Source organism: Rana temporaria, chromosome 6, assembly GCF_905171775.1.
Source record: "Rana temporaria chromosome 6, aRanTem1.1, whole genome shotgun sequence".
In the NCBI taxonomy this organism is placed as follows: domain Eukaryota; kingdom Metazoa; phylum Chordata; class Amphibia; order Anura; family Ranidae; genus Rana; species Rana temporaria.
This window is the reverse complement of record NC_053494.1, coordinates 154,289,224-154,315,518: the sequence shown is the minus strand read 5'-3', so window position 1 is coordinate 154,315,518 and position 26,295 is coordinate 154,289,224. Positions and strand designations below refer to the sequence as shown.

Genomic DNA, 26,295 nt, shown 5'->3' with positions numbered 1-26,295 from the left:
TTTTTTCTGCACGCTAGGACTATGGGGCCAGATTCACAAAAGAAATACGAAGGCGTATCTCCCGACGTGAAATTTTAAATTTCACGTCGTTTGCGTAAGTCGTCCGTGAATGGCGCTGGATGCCATTTACGTTAACGTCGAAACCAATGACGTCCTTGCGACGTCATTTAGCGCAATGCACGTTGGGTAATTTTACGGACGGAGCATGCGCAGTACGTTCGGCTCGGGAACGCGCCTAATTTAAATGGTGCCCGCCCCATTTGAATTAGGCGGGCTTGTGCCGAGCGGATTTACGCTACGCCGCCGCAAGTTTACAGGTAAGTGCTTTGTGAATCAGGCACTTACGCTGTAAACTTGCGGCGGTGTAACGTAAATGGGATACGTTACGCCGCCGCAGCGTAACAGCTTTCTACGTGAATCTGCCCCATTATTTTTAACTGACTGTGCAATAATCTCTTTCATATTACAACTTGAATATAAAAGGGAATGTTGCATAGTCAGATCATTTGTATGGCCATGAAATGCCTTTATGATGCTTTAAACCCAGCCCTCTACATTTTCTATATCTGGTCTACCGCAGTACACAGAACATGGAAATTGGAAATGCAATTATTTTAGTAAATATAAACTGCTCCAAATACCTGCGGACTTCTTCAAACAAATACACTCGACCTTTGTGAAGTTCCTCTGGGCAGGGAAAAGACCCTGCATACAAAAGAAAATACTTTCACTACCTAAGCAATGCGGGGGCCTGGCAATGCCGGACATCCGTTCTTACTATAACTCTGTCCACCTGAACAGGCTCTAATGCCGCGTATACATGATCCATCCATCCGATGAGAACGGACCAATGGACTGTTTTCATCAGTTAACCGATGAAGCTGACTGATGGTCCGTCGCGCCTACACACCAAAACCGATCATGTCAGAACGCGGTGACGTAAAACACGACGACGTGCTGAAAAAAACGAAGTTCAATGCTTCCAAGCATGCGTCGACTTGATTCTGAGCATGCATGGATTTTTAACCGATGGTTGTGTCTACTAACGATCGGTTTTGACCTATCGGTTAGGAATCCATCAGTTAAATTTAAAGCAAGTTTGCTTTTTTTAACCGATGGTTAAATAACCGATGGCGCCCACACACGATCGGTTTTGACCGATGAAAACAGTCCATCAGACCATTCTCATCGGTTTAACCTATCGTGTGTACGCGGCATTAGACTGGTGTCGTCAAAAAGACACCAAACTTTGGTCACAGTTGGAGCAGGCACAGACTGAAGTCCACCTCCAAGGAGCCCCTTGGTGTTACATGACCCTGCCTTCCAGCCTCAAACAGCACCCGCTGATAGGTACCACTGTAAAGATTTGTGCATAACTTATATCCAGCCCTTCCCTTTTCTCCCAACACTTCATTCTGCGGCCTATATTAGGGAACCACCAATTCGAACCGGGCATCAGTGACAAGAAATTCCAAGACCTAAGGAGGGCGGGGCTATACCAAGCCTCTCACTTCAGGGACAGGGGAAGGTGGAAAACGACTGGGAAGCTCTCGGACCCGGATGGCCAGTACCGATTGGACTTTCTGAGGGCACTTCAACTTAGTCACTTCCTTAAACAGTTGACACCCCGACTCCTGATACTCACCCTGTTACGACACTGGAGGAACTCTGTACAGGAACAGGGGTGCTATCACACGCACTTTCATTGACGTATAATATGCTCATAACACCGACTGGGGATTTCCAACTTCCGAGCCTCGCAAAATGGGAGCGAGATCTAAACTGCCACCTCTCCGCCAGAAAACAACAGCATATCCTTAAATTTACACACAAGTCTTCCTTGTGTTCTAAAATACAGGAGACTAATTACAAAATTCTTACGCGCTGGTACAGGACCCCGGCACTATTACATACATTTTTCTCTACTACTACGGATGTGTTGGCGATGCCAAAAAGAAAAAGGCACTTTACTCCACATTTTCTGGACTTGCCCAGGGATACAGTCATACTGGAGAGAAGTCCGCAGAATTAAAGTTAGAGTTAAAAAATTCACAGACCGACCGGTCCCGGACGACCCGGCATACTTCCTCCTACACGCCACTGACACCCCAGCAAGTATTTAGAAAAAATCGTCCGCCAGACACCTACTAGATGCAGCAAAGGCCTGCATTCTTCTCCTGTGGAAGTCTCAGCGTTCACCGACCATCGCCCAGTGGCTTTTAAAAGGTTGATGACATCAACCAGATGAAAGACCTTATCCTCACAAGCCAAGATAAAAGTGAATCTTACTCCAAGACGTGGCAATTATGGAACATCTTCAAGTAATCATCGGAGGGCCAGGCCCTCAGAGGGGAACACCAGACCAACTGACGATTCACTGTTTAGGATGTGGGGACTCCCTCAGACTGTCAGATGCGATAAATGAAGGCTTTGGGACGGCAGTGTGGAGCCGTGCTCGTGAGTCCCCCCCCCCCTTGTGACTGCTCCCCTTTCCCCCCTTCCCCGCCTGAGACCTCTTTCTACCTCTCCCCCTTCCTCCTCTCTCTACTGATCTCTATGTGCCCATGGGCACACTCTTTCTCCTGTCTTCTATGCTGTAGATTTGTTATCTGTTCTGGAAAATATGTGGGGTGCCGGGCCCTTCGAGCAACATAGTGTAACCAAATTGATGGATCCACATTACCCTCTTTCGGGCCTTGACACTGGGGATAACTCGCATCATTACTCCTACCGGTTTGCTATATTCCCCAGTATATGTATACTTGGAAATAATATTATGCAACATTGTCAATGATGCCCTGTTTGCTGTACACATGTGCCTTGGTTTGTAAACTGTTATGCTGCTTTGTACTATGTATTGGAGTTTTCATACTGCACTGGCTGTTCTATCAGGATTCAGGACCCCTGACATTCTGTCTGGACAGTGCTGGTTGGCCCTGTGCTGATCACATGCACACTCAAAAAGAAAAAAAAACTCCCTAGCAATACACACTAAACACCCAAAAGTGTCTGCAAACCCAAAATGTATTTTCTAGTTAGAGGCTCTAAAACTAAATTTCCTGTTTGTGTGCTGTTAGATTTAAAATCTTTGTAGATAGAATTTGCATGGTGCTCTTGCCAGTTGCCTGCACCTTCCTATTCCTAGTGGCAACATGGTTCTGCAGGCTGATGTGGTCTCTTTACTGTTTCCCCCCATGTGTGCGTGTTCTAGCTGTTTCTACTGAAAAACCCTGGTTGTGCAGAACATGCCCTATTCTCATTTCCCATATACCCGTGTCACAGGCAGGATTTCCTGGCAGGGTAGCTCCAGCTTAGTGGTTGACAGAGTCTTTTTTCTGTGAGCCTTGCTGTCCTAATGAGGAAGAACAGAAGGTGGTTTAACTTTAGAGCCGGTGGCCTAAAAACGAAGAAGCAATCAATCCCAGAATGTAAATTATGAATACTATGTCAGGTTTTTTTTGGTCAGAGGTCATGTATTAACACGTACTCTGCTCTGCGAGGTGGAGTACTGGAATAAAGAGCAACAACATAACAAGGATCCACCCTCAGGCCAAGTCCATGCAGTTGGGAGCAGAAGAAAATGTATCACATTACCTGGATTGCAATCCTATAAAAATATATTTTTCCTACTTTGATTTCTGCTTTTTATGGCTAGATTGTTTATTAGCACTCCTAAATTATATCCCTAGGTTATTGTGGAATGGTTTACATTACTTTACAACCCCCATCCTATCTAGCACTCTAAGCTACCTTTATCCCAAGCCGGGTGCCTACTTCTTCTGAGGGTGGCAACCTCCTATATTGTTTAAATCCCTGCTGGAAAAATCTAGCACAGTGCTACCCACACCTGGGCTATAATGTCCCATAGACTTGAATAGGTTGTACCTGTACTGCTGAAGTAATGTCACCAACGGTGTTGCTAGACTTTTTCATTCAGGGCACGTGCCCCATGTCTCCTTTAGAGTGTACTAGTTCTCCTTTGAGATATGGAAAAGGATATATTATGTATGTTATACAGATTTGAATTTTATTTTTATTTTTTTACGAAAGGCAAATCCACTTTGCACAACAAGTGCAAACAACAAGTGGAAATTGCACTGAATTTGCACTTGGAATTGCAGTCGCTGTACCTCCGAGGGTGACATGCAAGAAAAATAAAAAACAGCATTTTAGCCCATGATTGGATAATAAAATCAGTAGCGCTTCCCCTCATTTCAGATCTACCCCTCAGATTTATTTACAGCAACTGCACTTCCAAGTGCACTTCCAAGTGCACGTTCAGTGCAATTTGAAGTGCACTTTGCACTTGTAGTTTGCACTTGTAGCGCAAAGTGGATTTGCCTTTCGAAAATAACCCCCATTGTATATTTTATCCACTTTCAAATCAATCTATATTGTCATAATAATGTAACCTTAAAATGTTTATATTTAATCTATTTTTAAAAAATTCAGAAAGACTATAAAAGTATTAAACCCAAACTTAAACATTTATTATATTGCGGTTGACCGATTCTTAGATGTGGTGGGTGTATTTTTTTTTTTTTTAAGGATATCTTGCCTTTATTTTTACCTGGTTATTCAACCAGTAAGTGTAAAACAAAAAATAGTGCGCTACCACATAAATATCTAAAAAGGGGTGAAAATGTGTTAATAAGTGTAAAACCTTAAATGAGAGAACATCTGGAAAATAGATACAATGTTCCAAACAAGCAATTAGGGATCCAAAAATAATCCGAGTAACTTCACAATTCCTGGTATCCACAATTACAACAGAATGACAACTTGGAGGATTCTTCAGGGAATGGAGATCATATCATGTGGGGAAATGCATTGGGTGGAGTCACTATCCTAGACGCTATTATACTTGAGACGGTCAGGCTATTTGCTGTGGTTGTGCTTTTTGAATTCTGTTTGGAACTTTGTTTTTAGCTTGGTGTTATGTTCTGATTTTGAGCAATAAATCTTTTAAACGAACTGCACCATGAAGCCTTTCTCTCTCTGCCCCTATTAACAATACCGGCATGGAGAGCAAGTTTGGATATCCATTTGATGTGTAAAATCCATTGAAAAAGGAGTTTTGCATAACACGGACGGAACATCTGCACCTTCATTGGAATCCTCAGATGCTGATCCCTATCTGGCTGATGGTGTTCTGACATGCCTTTTTGATCTCTATTACCTGAGATCCAACAGATCTGGTAAGCGGCGGTGATTGCCTTATTTTCTGTGATGAACAGAAAATCTTACCTGCAGACAAGTTGTCATTCTGTTGTTATTGTGGATACCAGGAATTGTGAAGCTACTCCGATTATTTTTGGATCCCTAATGCTCGATTCACACCTATGCATGTTGCTTTTGAGCATTTTTGCAATGCTTTTTGCGGTGCTTGCTGCGTTTTTACTGCGATTTTTACCGCGATTTGCGTTTGTTTTTTTTAGCCAGTAATTTTAATTTTTTTACATTTCCTTTAACAACCAGCTATAAACAGGTTAAAAAAATGCAAATCGCGGCAAAATCGCGGTACTTGCGTTTTGGATGCAGGTCCATTGAATTCTATTGCATGCAAAACGCTGCTTTTTGCAGGAAAAAAAGTCCTTGACCCTTTCCAAAAACGCAGAGGCACAAAAAAGCATTGATGTGAACATGTTCCATAGGAAACCATGTTAAAAAATTTCCCTGCATTTCTGCAAAATGCATAAAAAAAAGCATTAGTGTGAATGGAGCCTAATTGCTTGTTTGGGACATTGTATCTATTTTTCAGATATTCTCTCATTTATGTCATTTAATGTTTTACTCTTATTAACACATTTTCACCCCTTTTTGTATATTTATGTGGTAGTGCACTATTTGTTTTACACTTTTATGGACTGAATATTTAAGGTTTTTAGTTGCTGCACCATCTCACTTATTTTTATTAAAAAAAATTTTTTATCATCCTGATTATTATTAATTCGCAACACATTTGTTCACTTGTTTATTTAGTTTATAGGGTTTAACGCAGATTTTTTTCCTTTACACTATTTAACCAGTAAGTCTGTTGTTTTTCAACATCACAAGCTGTTCTACAAATGTAGCAGCTGGGTGGTTAAGCAGCAACCAGCCGGTCTAACAACTAGCTTTTGTCAAAGGGACATGCTGGAAAACCTTCCCCTCCCTATATTGAGCTGCATGTTTTACCAATACTTTACCTGTTCATGTTGTAACAACAACAATTAGGTGCCCCAAATTAACATTTATTAATTTATCCCCATGTGATTACATAAATACTCTACACTACGGCGGGGTGTAGTGTCTTGGGATGATGCTACTGAAGTTACATGACTTTTTTTTATATCATATGTGAAGGTATGTGAAGGTCATCTGCTCACTAGGTATTAAATAATGTGCAGTGTTAGTGAATCTAGCACAGTATCCCATTGATTGCGGATTCACCAATATGATGCAGTCTCCATAGGCCAATCATGTAGAGCAAAAACTAGGAGGGAAAAGAAGAACCCCACCAAAAAGAAGTCATATACATATATGTAGCGCCCCCTTTACTTTCAGAAAGGGCACTACGCTAAAGTTAGTGGGAGAATGAGAGAGAAAAGTTGCTCTCATTAATAATTTTGTTAAATTTGTCTGTCGCCAAATCCTGGATTGTCCTGTGGGTCAGTCTGTGCAACCAGAGATATGGTCTCATCTCTGGACGGCAGATGGCGCCAGAGGGATCCAGGCGGAGCCGCTTCTTCCCAGCAGCCAATGAGAGGAGTTGGGCCTTGCTGTGCATGCTGGGAGGGAGTTTTTCTGTGGCGAAGGCCGTTGTTCTGGGTTCTTCGTGGGTTCCTGGTTCCAGGTGTGGCACCCACCTATAGGGTGTGCGCACATCGCGGGCCCAAACACTATGGCCCACCTGGCCTGGGGTCGCGCGCTACGTGGAGTTCCAGACTCTGGGCCCTCCTGGCCTGGAGCAACTGATGCCACAAAGGGGCCCCAGTGACTTACTGGGTCCCCATTTCTACTGAGGAGATCCCAGGCTGTATGCCGTTCGGTGGGGGATCGGCTTGAGGAAAACCCGGAGGCAGGTTATCCAAAAGGGCTTGAACGAACCATCAGGGATCTGGTGTCCAGACATTGACAGGTACACTTGCACTGTCAACCGGTGACCCTGACGTGATCTATTGGGAGGATTTGCTCTGCTGTTCACATTGTCAGCATTGAGCCTGTGGCAGGGGTCTCATCTGGCATCCTAATTTAATCAGAGCCAAGTCTGTGGCAGAGACTTGTTCCTCCCAGCAACCTAAAGTGACACCCTGGCTGCCAGGCCTGTGGCAGAGGTCTGTCCGGGGGTACTTCACCCACTCTGGCTAGAGTGGCGACGTATCGTTACAGCTGTAGAAAAGCAGGACTGTTTTTCCTTATCCTTATATTTCATCAACCTTTCCTGTCTACCTCAAGTTGATGTTGGTCGTGTTGGGCCAAGAAATAAGGCATTCAGAAAACTTCATCTACCGACCGGACATTCAATTACTGCTCTACTCACTACCTTCACCCCTAGACATCACATAGAGATAACTTAATACACCGATCCCAAAACAATCAGCGGCTCCTGAGGGGGTAGCGCTACATATATTAACCACTTGAGAGCCGCGCTATAGACGAAAGACGTCCACAGCGTGGCTCTCACCTGCCAGGTGGACATCCTAGGACGTCCTGCTGTTTACATTCCCCCCCCCCCCATGGCTATATAAGTAATGGCACGTGCCAGGCCCAGCATTACAGCCGGAAAGAGCGTCGGGAGAACATCGGAGGAAGCTGCGTTTAGCAGCTGTTACCAAGTACAGACGTTTTTACAGCTCTAATGCCGGTCCTCAGAATGCGCTGGCCCTTTTTGTTTTTATGGCTTGAAAACGTCTATGCCACACCTCCTAAAAGCCTGTGTGTGCATGGACACATAGAATAACACAGGGAGGCATCTTTAAGCTGCAAAAAGCAGCAGTAAAAACACCCTTTGTGCATCAAGACTTGACTGTCTACCAATAATTTCTGTTTAGTACTTGTTTTTACTCAGTAGAATATTTTAAAAGTCCAGTTGGGAGGCATATTAATTTTAGGCATGGTTCAGTATCACATTTTGCTTTTAGTTTTTGTAGTATTAAACATGCAACATGCTAAAGGCCACAAGGCCCTATAAAAGTATGTTCTCATATATGTACCTAGGTCGAGCTGTATTTATCAAGAAACGGCAGATATGACTATGACAAAAATGGACACCCTAGGAGCCAGAGCTGGGCCACATATACTGAGATGCACTTATAAGGTCCATGGCTATATACGCCCTACTGCTAAAATTCTGAAAAAACAAAGATCTTTAACTATCATATCAGTCTTACTTTACATTCTGATCTTTTGTTCTCTTTTAATAAATAGATCAGAAAAAGAAGACCTACGCCAGCCTCACTGGTTATAATGAATGAACAGCCACCACCAGGTAAGTAAAGGATGAGTACCTGGTTTTAACGGAACACAGTTATGTTATAAACAGAAGGTTCAATGTTGCTTCTAAACATGATTTTTGTCTTTTGCTTGATATTTCACAATGTGAGTGTAATGATACTGTATTTTGGTGCACTAATGGATCAAACCAGTAAAATGGGCCATAACATGTAATGTTTATTAAACTTACTATGTCAGAATGTGTATGATAGTTTGTTGTTCCTTTCTATACAATACTTATGCATTTTTGTCAAATTATTTATTTTGCAATGTATAATGTATTAATCAGGAGAAGGTTAGATATAATAAAGAATATTACAACTGAAGTAGGACAAGGTAAGAATAGAAGAATGAAAAAAGTAGGATAAGTAAAACTTAAAAAACAGTACGATAGCCAACACTAAACTGTAATTTTGAACATGAATAATCACTATGAGAATTATCCTGAATTCTAGGTACAAAATTACATATTGCCTAAAAACTCAGGTTAAAAAAATGTTTTAAGAAGTCTACTAAATACTGTAAATGTAATGTATATGTCTTTTGTGTTACAGTAGGTAACAGCAGATTATGGAGATGTTGCTGTAGTTATGGTAGATACCTGAGTTCTAGTTGCCTACTTTCAGTTACTGGAGTTGCAATTTTTTTTTGCTCTTAATACTGCTTTTTGAATATTTGTATTTAGATAGATAGATAGTTATCTATATATATCTATGAATATATATATATATATATATATATATATATATATATATATATATATATATATATATATATATATATATATATATATATATATATATATATATATATATATATATATATATATATATATATATACAGTACAGACCAAAAGTTTGGACACACCTTCTCATTCAAAGAGTTTTCTTTATTTTCATGACTATGAAAATTGTAGATTCACACTGAAGGCATCAAAACTATGAATGTGTAAAACAACTAAAAATATATTTCATATTCTAGGTTCTTCAAAGTAGCCACCTTTTGCTTTGATTACTGCTTGGCACACTCTTGGCATTCTCTTGATGAGCTTCAAGAGGTCACCTGGCGCAGCACCCCATCACTCTCCTTTTTGGTCAAATAGCCCTTACACAGCCTGGAGGTGTGTTTGGGGTCATTGTCCTGTTGAAAAATAAATGATGGTCCAACTTAAACGCAAACCGGATGGAATAGCATGCCGCTGCAAGATGCTGTGGTAGCCATGCTGGTTCAGTATGCCTTCAATTTTGATTAAATCCCCAACAGTGTCACCAGCAAAGCACCATCACACCTCCTCCTCCATGCTTCACGGTGGGAACCAGGCATGTAGAGTCCATCCGTTCACCTTTTCTGCATCACACAAAGACACGGGGGTTGGAACCAAAGATCTCAAGTTTGGACTCCTCAGACCAAAGCACAGATTTCCACTGGTCTAATGTCCATTCCTTGTGTTCTTTAGCCCAAACAAGTCTCTTCTGCTTGTTGCCTTTCTTTAGCAGTGGTTTCCTAGCAGATATTCTACCATGAAGGCCTGATTCACACAGTCTCCTCTTAACCGTTCTAGAGATGTGTCTGCTGCAAAAAGTGGCTACTTTGAAGAACCTAGAATATGAAATCTATTTTCAGTTGTTTCACACTTATTTGTTATGTATAATTCCACATGTGTTAATTCATAGTTTTGATGCATTCAGTGTGAATCTACAACTTTCATAGTCATGAAAATAAAGAAAACTCTTTGAATGAGAAGGTGTGTCCAAACTTTTGGTCTGTACTGTGTGTATATATATATATATATATATATATATATATATATATATATATATATATATATATATATATATATATACACACACACACACACCGTATGTTGTGTATATACCATATATGATGGTCTTATATTAGTTTCTGCGCAATAAATGTGCAAGGTGGTAGCTTAGCTGTAATATGCAGATCATCAGTTTTTAGTTCAGTTACTACTGTTTTTTTTTTCAACTACTGAGAAAATACAGTATTTAATTGCAGGATCAGGGTGACATAGATGCTACTAGAATTTTCATTTGGTGGTTAGTTGCATGTTTGTATTTCTTTCACATCAGGTTTCCTTTAAGGCTCCTTTTACATTAGCGCATTTCCAAAGTTGCACGATTTTCAGTGCGATTTTGGAGTATGACTTTGAAGCAACTTTTGGTGCGACTTTGATCTGACTTTACATTCTTTGGACCAAAGTCACATCAAAAGTCAGACCAAAGTAGTGCAGGAACCTTTTCTGAAGTTGCAGCGACTTCTGTCGTGTCATTAGGAATGACTCTCATAGAAATACATTGAATTTCACATGTCCTGCGACTTGGGGTCTCACAAGTCAGATTCCAAGTTGCATAAGTGTGAAGTGAACCTAAAAGAAAATGCAAAGACAGTAAGCACAAAAAGCAATTGAAAACATTGAATAAATGATGTATAGTTACAAAAAGGGCATAAAGATTACACAGAAATCTCTTATATAAATACTTTGCAAATCTGTGTAAATCTCAATATTTTTTTCTTATTGTATATATAATTAGAAAAAAGAGACTAAAATAATTTTGGGTTACCCCAAGTGCTGTACATACGTAGACCCATCTGACTTTCTTGCAGTCCAGATTATACACCTGCCACATAAATTAAAATGATATAACAATAGAAACACAGGTCATACCAAACAAAGTCAAGGGGCACATAGGCCCTGCATGACTTAACAAAGAAACTGTTGGGACTCTAGCCAAAAGTAGAAATAAGAATTATAGCAAGAAAAAAAAAAAAATTTGTATAGTTACTGATTTCAGAGCTGTATTGATCTAAGAATATTAACTTATTTTGTCTCTATAGTGCAGGGGACAATATGTCTGCAGACCAGGATTAAGCCGGACAATAATGGCATATGATCCACATACCTGTTGGGTACAATGCAATCAATGCCAGGAGCCATAAATTATTATTTTTACAGTATATACTCATATATCAACAGGTTAGAAAAATCACAAACTACTGAAAAAAGGCAGACCGTGCAAAAATGTAGTTGCCCATCCTAACACGCCATGTGATTTTAGAAAGCAGAATGCCCAACTAGAGGAGTACTGGGGAGCCTTCCTAGTTCTTAGGGAGTACAGTATTACTACTTTATAGTGCATACTGCACAAAAAAATGTTTACACCAGCTTGGGCAAGACATAGGAAAAATACATGTAGTGGTATGCGCTTACATATGCAGACTTTCTTGTTGTCCCTGGATATAGTTAAAAAGCTAAGAAACATAAAAAGTGTTTCGTGGTTTAGTAAATTTCTAAAGCCTACACTTGAAATAATTTATAAACTGTATGAATTTTTTTACCTGTTTGCATTATGCCCTGTACACACGACCATTTTCTTGGCAGGAAAAAAGCCAAAGTTTTTCCCAACGGGATTCCTCTCAAGCCTGCCTTTACATATACACGTTCAGGCCAAAAACCGCCCATCCAAAGTGCGGTGACGTACACCACGTACGACGGGACTATAAAGGGGAAGTTCCATTCAAACAGCACCACCCTTTGAGCTGCTTTTGCTGATCCTCGTGTTAGTAAAAGTTTGGTGAGAGACAATTCGCGCTTTTCAGTCTTCGTGCTTTTCAGTCCGCTACAATGTGACGAATGTGCTATCGCCCATCTTATACTTGATTCTGACAATGCACATTTTTTCCCCTCGGAAAAGCATACACACGGCCAGTTTTCCCAACGGGAAAAAGTCCGCTGGGAATGCCGGCGGAAAAAAGAAAACATGTTTTCTTTTTTTTTTCCTGCAGTTTTCCTGTCGGGAAAACTGCGATGGCCAAAAGCTCTCATGGCAGTTTTCCTGCCGGTGTACGAGGCATTAGTGTACATTCCTAAGCTGGCCATACATGGTTGTTTTTTTTGTTTTTTTCATTCAACCAGCCAGAGTCGTCTATCCACACAAATGTGGTGGATGGAGGAATCATCTCCGCTGGGACATTGCCTCTGTCTGAATACACTGATCAGTGGCTTCAGCTGATTGGTTAAACAATCAAGTTCTGTCCAGCAAGGGAACCCACACACTAATTCTCATGCCATTCTTGCAGACAAAGCTCTTCCCATCTCCATTTTATTGGTCCATCACTATGATGGACAGCCTTAGGCCGTGTACACACGGTCGTTCCAAACCGATGAGAATGGTCCGACGGGCCATTTCCATTGGTTCACTGCTGAAGTGGCCTGATGGTCTGATGTGTGTACACACCATCGTTCCAAAAACCGATCAGGTCAGAATGCGGTGACGTCAAACACACAACGTGCTGAATAAAACGAAGTTCAATGCTTCCAAGCATGTGTCGACTTGATTCTGAGCATGCGCGGGTTTTGAACAGATGCTTTCTGTACTAATCATCGGTTTGGACCGATCGGGCGGCGGTCCATCGGTTCGATTTTGAAGCATAGACCGATGGGCTATACACACGGTCGGTTTGGACCAATGAAACTGAACCTCGGTCCATTCTCATCGGTTTTGTCCGACCGTGTGTACGCAGCCTTAGTGTCCAACCAACAGCAATATCCAGGAATTAAAATTGGCTGGGGAGCGTATTAAGTTTTGCCTGTCAGTACTGCCTGAGATTTTAATGTGAGTGCTGCAGGTATGTGCATCATAACTGCAGCAGTTTCTCCTCACCCCCTTCCTTGGGAGGTTCTCTCTAAGCCTGGTCATTTCCCTTCTGTGGGCTAGAAAACTGGCCAGTGCACTTTCACTTGCATTTTCATCAAACAGTGATCTCTCCACTACACCAACAATTAGAGACCTATCAATATACAAAATCAAACATGGCCAGCCATTCAGTTTCAATGTTAGAAATGGAAGCCTAAAATGTCCACAATGTATTTCGTCAGATAAAGCTGCTAATTAATGGGAAGATTTTCCAACATGTCCCTTTAACAGAAGTCAAACAATCGAGTTCTGTCCAGCAAGGGAACCCACACACTGATCAAAATTTGGCCGGTCCCTGCTGCCAGATGAATTTCAATCAGTTTATTGTTCGCTTTACTGTTTCAGGGGAGGAAAATATTCAAGATGCTCAGTGTACATGAGCAGGGCCAGAGTGGAAGTTGTGGGTAAATTGCTGCTAGGGCTTGGAATTTCAGAAACAAATATAAATATGAACTAACTAGGAATCGAAAAAAGAAATAGCCAATTGTGTGGTAGAAATGTATGCAGACTTATCATTATAATTCACACTTTATAGGAATCAGTAGTGCATATTCCTGCATTGCCAAATCACATTTTTATTTTGAGTGAAAAGTACCTCTTCCTTTTCATTAATTAAAAATCCTGAGAGGAATTTATAAATCAAGCTACAATATTATAGTAAATATATGATATAATCCATCTCCCTGCTACTGTTTGGCATTGCTGTGATACAGAATTTACAGATGTATTACCCTATTCTCTCCCTCATGTGAGCCAAATCCTAAACAGTCTAGATTATATTCATTACCAAGGAGCATTGTGTGGGTTTCAAGTAATTAAAGACTGCAGAGAGTCAGTCAGGTGAATCCTGTTTCTATTCTTGTCCAGAAGAACCTTGGGTGTTGCTAGCCTAACTGCAGCAAGCTCCACAACCTACCATCACAACTAATTCTCATGCCATTCTTGCAGACAAAAACTGGCCAGTGCACTCAATGCAGTTTTATCAAACCGTGATCCCTCCACTCCACCAACAATTAGAGACGTATCCTTATACAAAATCAAACATGGCCAGCCATTCATTTTTAATGTTAGAAATTGAAGCCTAAAATGTCCACAATGTATTTCGTCAGATAAAATGTATTTATGAGAATGGAAAAAGCTTGTTTATTGCCAAGTGATTTCCAGTTAAAACCAAAGATACGTGCATGATGACATCCATTATACTTCAACTTGTTTATCTATTAGATCCGATTGACACATACTGTATAATTGTAGAACAAACTTTAAAGAGAAAATGTAGGCAGAAAAATCCATTTACATGAAAAAGTCACACTATGTTTAAGAATGTTTTATAGTATGTGAATAAAATAACCTTAAACCTTACAGCTAATGTTAGCTCAATTCCCAAAGGCCCATGTTGAAGGCTGTATTGTGTGAGTTGGCATTGTGCCATGCTCCTGGCTTTTATCCTTGGTGTTCAGCTTCCTCTTAATATTTAATGGCTGACAGTTGAATCTGATCTTACTGTAACTCTACGGAAGTCGACTTCTTAGAAACAGATGCAAAAAAAAAAAACTATGGAACACACAGTATGGGAAAAACATTTATTTGTATTTCTTCTTCCTTTAAATGGTTCAGCCCAGCTTATAAATAGTGTAGTGTCAGGAGGTTTGTTGGACTAAAATAAACCTCCCACTCTACATAATTTAACAGTGAGGGGTAGAGATATTTGAAAGGTCAGATCACCCAAAAGCGATAGTTTTTTGGTAGATGCTGAAGCATTAACGGATGATTACACTAGCAAAACAATTTTTGAGTCATAAGTATTTAAAGCTGAATCTGATTGCGAGGTATTTAAGAATGTAAACAAACAAAAACATTGCGAGAAACCTAAAAACAATACTATAGCATCGGCTGCATGCACTTCTCACATTCCCATTAAGGCTACTTTCACAATGGGATGCCAGGCCATTAGTAATAAAGCGCCGCTCGTTTTAGCGGTGCTTTTTGGCTGCTGGCGGGGCGCTTTTTAGCCCCAAAAATTTTAAAAAGTCCAGTTTTGCGGTGCTTTCAAAGTGCTGCCCATTCATTGCTGCAATCGACAGGCGTTTGGGAGTGGTAAATACAGCGTTCCCAACCTGCCCCAAAGATGCTGCTTGCAGGACTTTTCGTAACATTCCGAAAGCGCACCACCGCAGTGTGAAAAGACACATGAATGGGAGGTGGTTTTCAGGTGCTTTTCAGAGGCTATTTCTATCGCTAAAACATATGAAAACCGCCTCAGTGTGAAAGTAGCCATAATGTGTATAATACATGTATTCAATTAATGTGCCGTGCTTCTGTTAACCTTTGTGTTAACATGACAATATATCAAAAACAATTAAATAAATTGCTCTACACTACATATGTACAGCAGTGATCTGCTCAATACTTGGCGATCATGCAGTGAAAAATAACAGAAGTATATTTGTGCAGCTCTTGATATATAAACAAACAAAAGTCCAATTCCTTATTGCCGTGATGATAATCACCAATCCCTTATGTGCTTCAAAGTGCTCAGAACTATGCAGCTGGTGACAACACCCCACTCGTGCTCCGCTTTGGGTGTTTTCATACCTTAACACCAGTGACCTCACAATTAAAGGAGTTGTAAAATCCGAAGGTTTTATTATCTTAATGCATTCTGTGCATGAAGATAAAAAGCCTTCTGTGTGCAGCAGAAGCCTTCAGCCCCTCTAATACTTACTTGAGCACCATCTCTATCTAGTGATATCCATGAATGTCTCAACCATCCAGGACTTTCCCTCCTGATTGGCCGAGAACAGCCGCAGCGCCATTAGCTCCCGCTGCTGTCAATTAAAGTCAGTTAGCCAATCAGGAGAGAAAGGGGCGAAGCCGAACCACTGCACCGTGTATGAATGGATACACAGAGCTGCAGCTCAGCTTGGGTGCCCCCATAGCAAGCTGCTTGCTGTGGGGGCACTTGACAGGAGGGAGGTGTCAGGAGCACAGAAGAAGCACCCGAGAAGAGGAGAATCTAGGCTAATCTGTGCAAAACCACTGCACGGAGCAGGTAAGTATAACACAAGAAAAAAAATCACAAAACTTTTAATATCACTTTAAATTTGGTCAATACTCGCTTCTTAGTCTCATCTGGACTAAAATGTAAAGATGTCCTGATTCCCCTTCTCTCCTAAGTGTTGCTGCCTCCCACCATACGATCTGTGTTTATGTAAAAACAATCAATCTCCAATAATGCCTATAACTTTTAAAACCCAAATAGTCTTTGTGCAAAGTGATTACTCACATTTTTAGGGTACTTAGAGCACACCATTCTGACATCGCTAAAAAGTATATAGTCCGTTATCTTCGTGACACAAGCTGCTGGCGGACGAGCCCTCTCGCCGGGTACACATGCCATACCGTCCTCTTTGCCCCTCCTCAGGATTGTCAGCACGAAAATAAGGAAGAATGAAAATAGGATGGCCGCACTCCCAAAGTAGGTGCAATGAAAAGATATTTATTGAGGAGAAAAAACAAAATGCAGAGGAGCAATAGCAGGGGAAAAGGTGACGTGTTTCACACGACTAGCGTGCTTCATCAAAATTATTAAGATCACAATCATCAACATGGTAATATACAAAAAAACACATGATCACAAAGCATAGTAAATTCAAAACAGATGTATCTGCTTTGGTGATTGGATCCATATGTTCTGTTCTTTGCTTCCAAATAGAAATTCACAAACGAATGGCATTAGCAATACTGTGGGAATATCCATCATATAAGAAAAATCTAACATTTACCACAATACATATACAAACACCATTTCTAGAAAAATTTTAAATACCAAAAAACAAAAACTATGAAAGAAGATACAGCATACCTCCTTGTCAGGAGGAAAACACACACAAATGTATCATATATATGATGTAACTAGACATGATATAATGGACAGAACTATGACACCTTCACTTGAACGGATATACCCATATTATATAATGGACAGAACGATGGCACTTTCGCCTGAACTGATATACCCGTATTATAAAAAAATATTTTTCAACTTTTAAGACATATAAAATAAATGCGTGAGAAACATATTGTTAAATTATGGTAAAAAACAGTGCATTAAATCAATCATAAAAATGGGTCAAATCCCATTCAAAATTCAGGCACCCACAATTTCCTGGATTGCAAAAAGAATATCCAAAACACTTCTCGCTTTCAAAGTATTCTATAATTATCCCCACCTCTCCTGGGTGTACACATTTTTTCTATACTTTGTATTTGTAGTAAAGAAGTGTCTGCCCCCCCCCCCCATGTGTCTCATTAAAGTGTCTAGCTACATTAGTCCCATGTTCTTTTTTAATATCATAAACATGATCATGTAAACCAGTGGTTCTCAACCTGGGGGTCGGGACCCCCTCGGGGGTCAAATGATGATTTGCCAGGGGTCCCCAAATCCTGGGCTGTTCCTGAAGCCCGCACTGTTCTCCCAGGAATGGAGATGATAAGAGGGGGAGGGACAAAGAAGATGGGAGAGAAAGGAAAAAAAAGAGAGCAAGAAAGACAGGGGGAGGGATGGGGGGAAAAAACAAGGAATTAGGATAGAGAGAGATGAAAGGGAAGGAAAGGAGAACAAAGAGAGTGGTACACCCAAAAATTCACTATAAGGGTTTTTAATACTGTACGAGTGGAAGGCACTCAGGGAGCGCTAAATGTCCGTGGGTTAGGGGCGAAAATTACTTGTCTTGCCTTGGGTGCTTTCAACCCACGCTATGAAAATAATTTTACTGTTAGGGGTCCCCACAACTTGGGAAATTTTATCAAGGGGTCACGGCACTAGAAGGTTGAGAACCACTGATGTAAACGATCCCGGAGTCTCCTAGTGGTTTGACCAAAGTATTGTATTGTGAAAGTCTTACATGTAATTAGACAAATAACATTCCAAGTGCTGCAATTAACAAAGGTCTTTAGTCGAAAGGATCTATGGTTAAATGTAGAGAGAAATGAATCGCCCCTGATTAACCAAGGACAACATGGACAATTACAAGCTCCACATTTGTACAGCCATGTACTTCTTTGGGCACGGGAAACAAAATCACTTGGGGACAATGTATTGACCAGAGAGGGGGCACGCCTAGACACCTTTTTGAAACCCCTAGATAGAATACTTTATTGTTTATCCTTATATAAAATTGGGACATACCGCGCCATCATTTTCCTATCTAACTGTACTCTATACTATATGGGGTTGAAAAGACAGGAATCCTAACTGTACTTGATCCAGGCTTAGTTTTCTAGATGTCCCTTTAGCGATGTGAATTGCTCTTTATAATGTGGGTACATTATATCCATGATCACTAAACCTACCATGCATCTCATCTTTTTCTTGCTGGAAATCACTGTCATCCCTGCAGATCCTGAGCAACCTCAGAAACATTCCTACAGGAATACCACGGATGACAGGTCTACGGTGCCCAGAGTCCGCATGAAGGAGTGTGTTCCCCCACAGGGGTTTTCTTTACAACTTTAAATAATATGATCCTCACGATGTGACAAAACCACATCCAAAAACCAGACCGATCTATCATCCAAAATGCCGGTAAACTTAAGATTTAGAGTGGTGTTCAAATATTGTAAAAAAAACAAATCTAAAGTACCCACAGTACCAGAAGAAATGAACAGAAGGTCATCAATGTACTGACGGTACATCCTAATACCAAAACGAAAGGGATTCATATCTCCAAAAATGAACACCCTCTCTCTCCAACCCATATATAAGTTGGCAAGAGAGGGTGAAAAACGGGCACCCATAGATGCCCCACACTTTTGGAGATAGAGTCATTAAAACAAAAAAAGTTGTGCGTGAGGAGGTTACCAGTAGTTACACGGTAAATTTGTTTGCTATTTTTTGACATCCAAGATGAGCATTGAAATGGACAATGGCATGGCGGGGGTTAGATACAGCAGGACCTTGGTGATGTCACAAGAGAACTCACTGAGGTTGGCTGTGAACCGAGGTCTACACACATTAGTAGACAATGACGCTGGCTCCTTGAGATTTCTTTTTTGGAAAATGGAGAAGCTCACGGTAAGGGAGATGAAATCCTTTTGGGATAAGAATACTTTGCAAATATATATATATATATATATATATATATATATATATATAAAAAATAATCACTCCTTCATGTCTGCATCATTGCTCCGAACAATGGTGGAACACGCCTACACAGTGTGTGTCAGCACAGTCACTCATCCTCTCTACCAGGTGCACTTGTGACAGGGTAGCAACGCAGGAGCACAATTAAAAAACAATTGTCACCCCATAACAAAAAGTGCCTGAACGAGGACCTTTATGGCAGGATCTCCAGGCATTATATAAAATAGCTGAAGTTTTGGAGGGACATTTAAAACAAAAACATAAATCTTTTTAACCTCAAAATGACTGCAATATTGTAAATGATTTGTTTTAGATCTGTGTGTATCAGACCTTAGAGATGGTGAAAACAGGTGAAATGCCCTTTTCATGACTGAAATACTGGCCTGGGGTAAGGGATTTTGCCATGATGGGAATGCAATAAAAGAAACATAACTTGTTCTCTCATAATGGTGATAATATTTATCTTAACCCCTCTATAATAAATCCCTTTCTGGTTTAATATTTACTCTTATATTGTGGCCATTATAATATGTATCTAAAGCTAAAAAAAAATATTTTTTATTTTTAGCTGGAATTGGTAAAAATTAAACCCCCTGTGAGGTTTGTTTTCCCTCTCTATTTGTCCTGATGACCACTGTCACTAAAACTGAAAGTGATGGGGAATCAAAAATTGTCACTAGAACAAAAAGTAACAATAAATATATTTTGGTAACCACTTTGTATAGGTTTCCTCTTACTTTGTGTTGTGTCTCCTGGGCAGAAAACGATGTGAAATTTCCTAAATGAAACCCTAAAAAAGATACTGGGGTTTTAACCTTCCTTATAATATCCAAAACTAAAAAAAAAAGACAAATAATAAAATCTTATTATGAACAATTACTTTATGCCCTGAATGATACAGGCTGATGTTTCCCAGTGTCACCTCTTCCTTCTGTATGTTTATTCATTACTATTGCTTATCTTTTTCTACCGTTTGCCTGCAGTTAAATATGTTTAAACTGGATTAAGGACTTGGCTAAAACATTACAGTTTTCATAGTAGACTTGTCACATATTTATTCATGTTTTATTTGTGCTGTTTTTGCTTAAATGCTATGATTTTGACCTTATCTTTAAGAGAGAGTATAGTACATTTTAAAGGGGAAATAGGGCCAAACCTCATTAGGTCCTAGACATGTGCACACTGAAATATTTTGTTTTGGAATTTTGTTTTCGTACGAAAAATAAATATATTTACTTATGCATTCGTCCGAAAATCCGAATTAAATAAAGGGGTTGTAAAGGTAAACAACTATTTCCTTAAATAGCTTCCTTTACCTTAGTGCAGTCCTCCTTCACTTACCTCATCCTTTGATTTTGCTTTTAAATGTCCTTATTTCTTCTGAGAAATGCTCACTTCCTGTTCTTCTGTCTGTAACTCCACACAGTAATGCAAGGCTGTCTCCCTGGTGTGGAGAAAGCCTCTTGAGGGGGCGAGCAGGAGTGTCAGGACACCCACTAACACACAGCTCCTTTCTCTATATGAAAAGTAGAGAGTGTCCTGACTTGCCTGCTCGCCCCCTCCCCCCTCAAGAGGCTTTCTCCACACCAGGGAGAAAGCCTTGCATTACTGCGTGTAGTTACAGACAGAAGAACAGGAAGTGAGGATTTCTCAGAAGAAATAAGGACATTTAAAAGCAAAATCGAAGGATGAGGTAAGTGAAGGAGGACTGCTCTAAGGTAAAGGAAGCTATTTATGGGGAAAAAAATTACCTTTACAACCCCTTTAAGGTCGAATCTGTCATTTGAAGGCTTATGGTGTCTGTCAAATGTTCTAGGAAGATTCGACGGAGCAGCTAAACTGTACGATTCCACAATCATACATTTCCGGTCGAATGTTCCACCTACAAGCTATAGAAGATATACTGTCTATGTAAAGCCCTGTACACACGATCAGTTTGTCTGATGAAAACGGACCGATGGACCGTTTTCATTGGACAAACCGATCGTGTGTGGGCCCCATCAGTTTGTTTTCCATTGGTGAAAAAAAATAGAACATGTTTTAAATTTCTCCTATGGATAAAAAACCGATAGAAAAAAATGATTGTCTGTGTGAAAGTCCATCGGTCAAAAATCCATGCATGCTCAGAATCAAGTCTACGCTTGCTCGGAAGCATTGAACTTAATTTTTCTCAGCACGTCGTCGTGTTTTACGTCACCGTGTTTGGACACGGTCGGATTTTTGACCGATGGTGAGTGGCCAAGACTGATGAAAGTCAGCTTCATCAGATATCCGACGAAAAAATCCATCGGATTAGATTCCATCAGATATCCGATCGTGTGTACAGGGCATAAGAGTTGAGTTTCTGGAAATTATTGTTTGTCCTTGACTATTGGTATATTGATAAATTATTGGAGACCTATATTTTGCATATTATCTACCACCCTATCCCCACATGATGGCATATACTTCACAGCAACATTTTCTCTAATTTAATGCCATATGAATGGTTCAATAACAGTATACAAATATTTAAAGAAGGGATGTAGAACTATACAGTGAATTCGCTATATTGTTGCTTTTTGAGGGGGGAAAAACAACTTTCAAAGTTGTTTAATAAATTTTGACAATTTTATTAATGGTGCAAAGTATTATCTTATGATTCTCTTTCTCTTGTGTGCCTTAAAAGTCTCCGTAGTCACTTTCTTTCTCTTTTTGCGTTAGTATGGATGTTGGCACATAACCGCAATGAATAATCCTTTATGTTTGCCTAACATACTTTAGGTATTTTAGTGTGTTTTAGGACAAGCCAGCCTGTTATTCAGGGATACTCATTTTGTGACTTTGTAGAGCTGTCCTTAAGGGAATATTATATTTAGTTGAGTATTAGGCAGGTTGCCAGCACTGAGACACATAAATGAACCTCTGCTGCAGCCAAAATTACCTGTGCTTGGGATAGATGTAATGATATCCTAATAAAAGCCAAGGACATTTTTCAAGATCATTGAGTTTATCTCTGTTCTGTGACAAGGTTAATTCATCAGACAGAGAAGCTAATAAGTCATTTGTACGTGTTTCTGGGTCAAAAGATCCATTGCTAGCAGGTGACAGCAGTCTCTGTTTCTAGTACGTTTGTTGATTTTGTTCAGCATATGGACAAGTGAAATTATAAAAGTTGGGGTAGAACTTTGTTAAAAATGTTTTTTTGAGTGGCACTTTTGTGGTTTTTAGTAATTTTCATTAATATTGTAACTAAAACCTGGGAAGCAGTTGTATTTAAAGTAGAGCTAAAGGCAAAAAAAAGGGTTATAACCCTCATATGGTATTTTTTGCCTTCGGTGTCCCACTGGGGGTGATTTTCCTTCATTTCCTGTTTCATCGCCAAAACAGGAAGTGAGACGAAATCCCTCCAAAATGAGGGAATCCCTTGTTATCAACAGAGTCACAGGAGCTAGTGTCCCTATTGGTAAATTTCCACCGTATTCCTTTTCTGGTGATGACCCAAACTTGTGATTTTCTTTTACGTATGGTGATAATGATAAAGAGGACAAATAGAGAGGGTGAATCTCCTTAATTGGGGCACAGACAACAATAAAACCTGACAGGTGTTCTAATTACTCTCAACTCCTTCCAAAATGAAACAAAAAGTTTTGCCTTTACTTTATCCACCATACTGACCAGTGGTTAGGATAAAAAAAAACACCTGAAAGATACATTTCCCCAATATCATCTTTTACTGCACACTTGCAGAACTTTGTTACTGCACATTTCTGAATACCTCATTTTCTATTTACTGTTAAACAAGATATAGAATGATTTCTGCTGTTTGATATTGTTTTCTGATATACATGGAAAGACCTTATTTTGAGAAAATAAGTTGATTGTACTTATGTCGCGTACACACGATCATTTTTCGGGTTGTAAAAAACAACATTTTTCAGCCTCTAGAAAAAACAACGTTTTTTTTTACAACTTCATCATTTAAACGACGTTGTCTACACACGATAGTGAAAAGAAAATGCTCTAGTAAAGCGCGGTGACGTACAACACGTACGATGGCATTATAAAGGGGAAGTTCCATTCGGATGATGCCACCCTTTGGGCTGCTTTTGCTGATTTTGTGTTAGTAAAAGACGATTTGCGCTTTTCTGTCTGTTACAGCGTGATGAATGTGCTTACTCCATTACGAACGCTAGTTTTACCAGAATGAGCGCTCCCGTCTCATAACTTGCTTCTGAGCATGAGTGGGTTCTTCACGTCGTCAAAACCCACACACGATCATTTTTTACAACCCGAAAAACGACATTGTTTAAAACGTTGTGAAAAAATAGAGCATGTTCGAATTTTTTTTTTTGTCGTTTTTCAAAACCCAAAAAATGCTCTGAAGCCCACACATTGACATTTTTAAAAAACGTTGTTTTTTAAAAACCGAAAAATGATCGTGTGTACGCGGCATTAGAGTTAAATGCATTAATGATTGAGTTAAAGTGGATGTAAACCCACATTTTTTTTCTGTCATAATGTAGCGTATAAGATTTCCTAAAATCTGTGCCCAGTCTTGCCACAAAGAGTTAATCCAGCTCTGAGCAATCCTCTTTTCTTTTTCCATTGAGATAAACGGACAAACAGGAGAAAACTTTTGTCCATTCTTCCCCCTTGCAGTGAATGACAGGTTATTTGCATATCTTATGCACCAGCCTGAGACAGGCATTATTTTTTAATTTCCACCCCCACTCCTTTTCTGAAGTCATGTGGTTACTTTTCTGCATTTTGACTGGATGTTCGTGATCATAGCAGAATTTAGTGTAAGGAATACACAGGAGAAAATGGATGTTGACCAGGGGAGTGTAGAGGTGGGCGGGGAGTCTACTGATCACAAGTCCACCCACCGAGCTCCAGACAACAGACCCACCCATGCAGTTTTTCAGTTCTTATAACAGACAGTGGGGAGACATTTGACAGGTGAGGATACGTGCAGGAGGCATGTATATTCTTATAGATCAGCACTATGGCAGTAGTTTACAAAGGATGAGAGTGGGTTTACATCCACTTTGAGAATGCATAGACTTGTCCCTAAATTGCTGTTAGGGGGCTAAATGTATAGGGTCCAGAAACTAATTTTATTTTGTAAAAAAGTGATTGTAATTGTGGTTTAAGCACATTTTCTAGTTTCCCCTATTGCAGAGTAGCAAAAGGGCTTTGGGAACCAGTTGCTTAACAGTCTATTATGCATTCCCAAGCTCCATGAAACTCTTTGATCCCCTTTATATAGTTTACACATTATTAATTAACTGTTTTTAGAGGGCACAACAACAGGTTACATCAATTAAGATCATCACAACAGTCATATATTTATAGATCATGTGATCTATATCTTCATGAATACTAAAGCAGTAGCTTGTGGACTCACACCATATCAATATGATTTTGAATTTTGGAGGATACCACCGCAGAAAGAACAAACTCACCCAATGATAGAGGTAGTACCAATACTGGAATTAGGGATGAGTTTCGTATTCGAGTCGAACACACGTTGGACTCGAACATCGTATGTTCGATCGTTTGTCGAATTACGAATGTTTTGGGCCGTTCGCGCCATATTCGAGTGGTGTTTCACGGCCCATAATTCACTGGCATCGCAGTGCATTGCTGGCTGATGATTGGCCAAGCATGTACTATGACCTGCATGGTTGGCCAATCACAGCTTTCAAAAAACGGAGAGCCATAATTGGCCAAAGCCATGGTGGCTTTGACCAATTATGGCTCAGGGTGTTAATAACATGCCCCATGCTATAAAAGGCCGCCTGCAGGTTGGCCTTGTGTAGTGTGTTGCAGTGGTTAAGAGAGAGAAGACAGAGAAAGAGTGTCATTTTTAGTAGGTAGATAGAGCAGGCAGGCTAGTCAGTTAAAGTTACAGTGTGTAGAGGATATATATGCATCCTAGGTGTTGTAAATATATTTATACACTGTATAGTTTAGCTAGATCCGCTCTTCCTAATTTACTGACAGGCAGGCAGGTGATTGTGCTAGCTGCAGTATTCTCACGTGGTGTACTGCCTGTGTCCTCTGCAGTGTGCACCTAAAGCTACGTGGTGTGTGTACTGTCTGTGTCTGTGCTATTTTCTCAATGATTTTCATCCATATTGCAGACATTACATTAGTTTTAAATTACTTTTTCTTATAGTAATCTCATTTTGTGCAGGGACAGTTCTAAACACATGCCACTTCACAGGCATACTATAGACACCCAGCAGGTATGATATTTAAAGGAATTTTTCTTTTTCTTTTTCACTTTAAGCATCATTAAAATCACTGCTCCAGAAAAAAACAACCGTTTTTAAAACTTTTTTTCCATTGATACATGTTCCCTGGGGCAAGACCCGGGTTCTCAAAGATGTTTTACGACAATAACTTGCATATTAGGCTTTAAAATGAGCACTTTTGAATTCGAGCGTTCGAGTCCCATAGACGTCAATGGGGTTATAAATGTTCGCACGAACGGTTGGTCCGTTCGAAGGTTCTAGTGCGAACCGAATGGGTGGGTGTTCGGCTCATCCCTAACTGGAATGTGTATATGTTCAAACTTCTTTTTCTAACTAAGTTATCATAGGTTGAAGGGATAGACTGACTCTGTGCCTTATATAAAGGCCTTTGTGCTGGATCCATGTGGTGACTGTGGTCCAGGTTCTGATTTGTTGGGTGCTCCTTAGTGGAAGCTCCCAAAAGCTCCATAACTGGCTGGAGGAAAGCAAGGGGATTAAGTAAAGACGGAACGACAACAAGTGTGATTTATTGTAGGTGAGGTGACACTGTTGCATTACACATGTAGTGTGGTTTGCAGATTACAGCTTTATACATCTATTTACAACAATGTATAGGAATCTCCTAGCTATTACTAGTCTTGTTACAATATGCAGTATTGTGTTTATTATATTGTTTACAGCTTTATACATCTGTGTGCTACAATGTATAGGA

The 26,295-nt window shown here is 40.0% G+C and overlaps 1 protein-coding gene across 2 annotated transcripts in view; it reads left to right on the top strand.

Annotated features, from left to right (window-relative positions):
• PPP1R1C (protein phosphatase 1 regulatory inhibitor subunit 1C) overlaps positions 1-26,295 on the top strand; it is a 76,232-nt gene that overhangs the window by 15,182 nt on the left and 34,755 nt on the right. The window contains exons 1-2 of one of the 2 annotated variants that reach the window (XM_040357638.1): positions 4,761-5,198; positions 8,410-8,470. In XM_040357638.1, the coding sequence (XP_040213572.1) occupies positions 8,449-8,470 (22 nt within the window). In that variant the 5' untranslated portion in view covers positions 4,761-5,198; positions 8,410-8,448. Of the gene's footprint in view, positions 1-4,760; positions 5,199-8,409; positions 8,471-26,295 lie in introns of those variants that run through there. The other variant, XM_040357637.1, reaches the window with a different exon arrangement.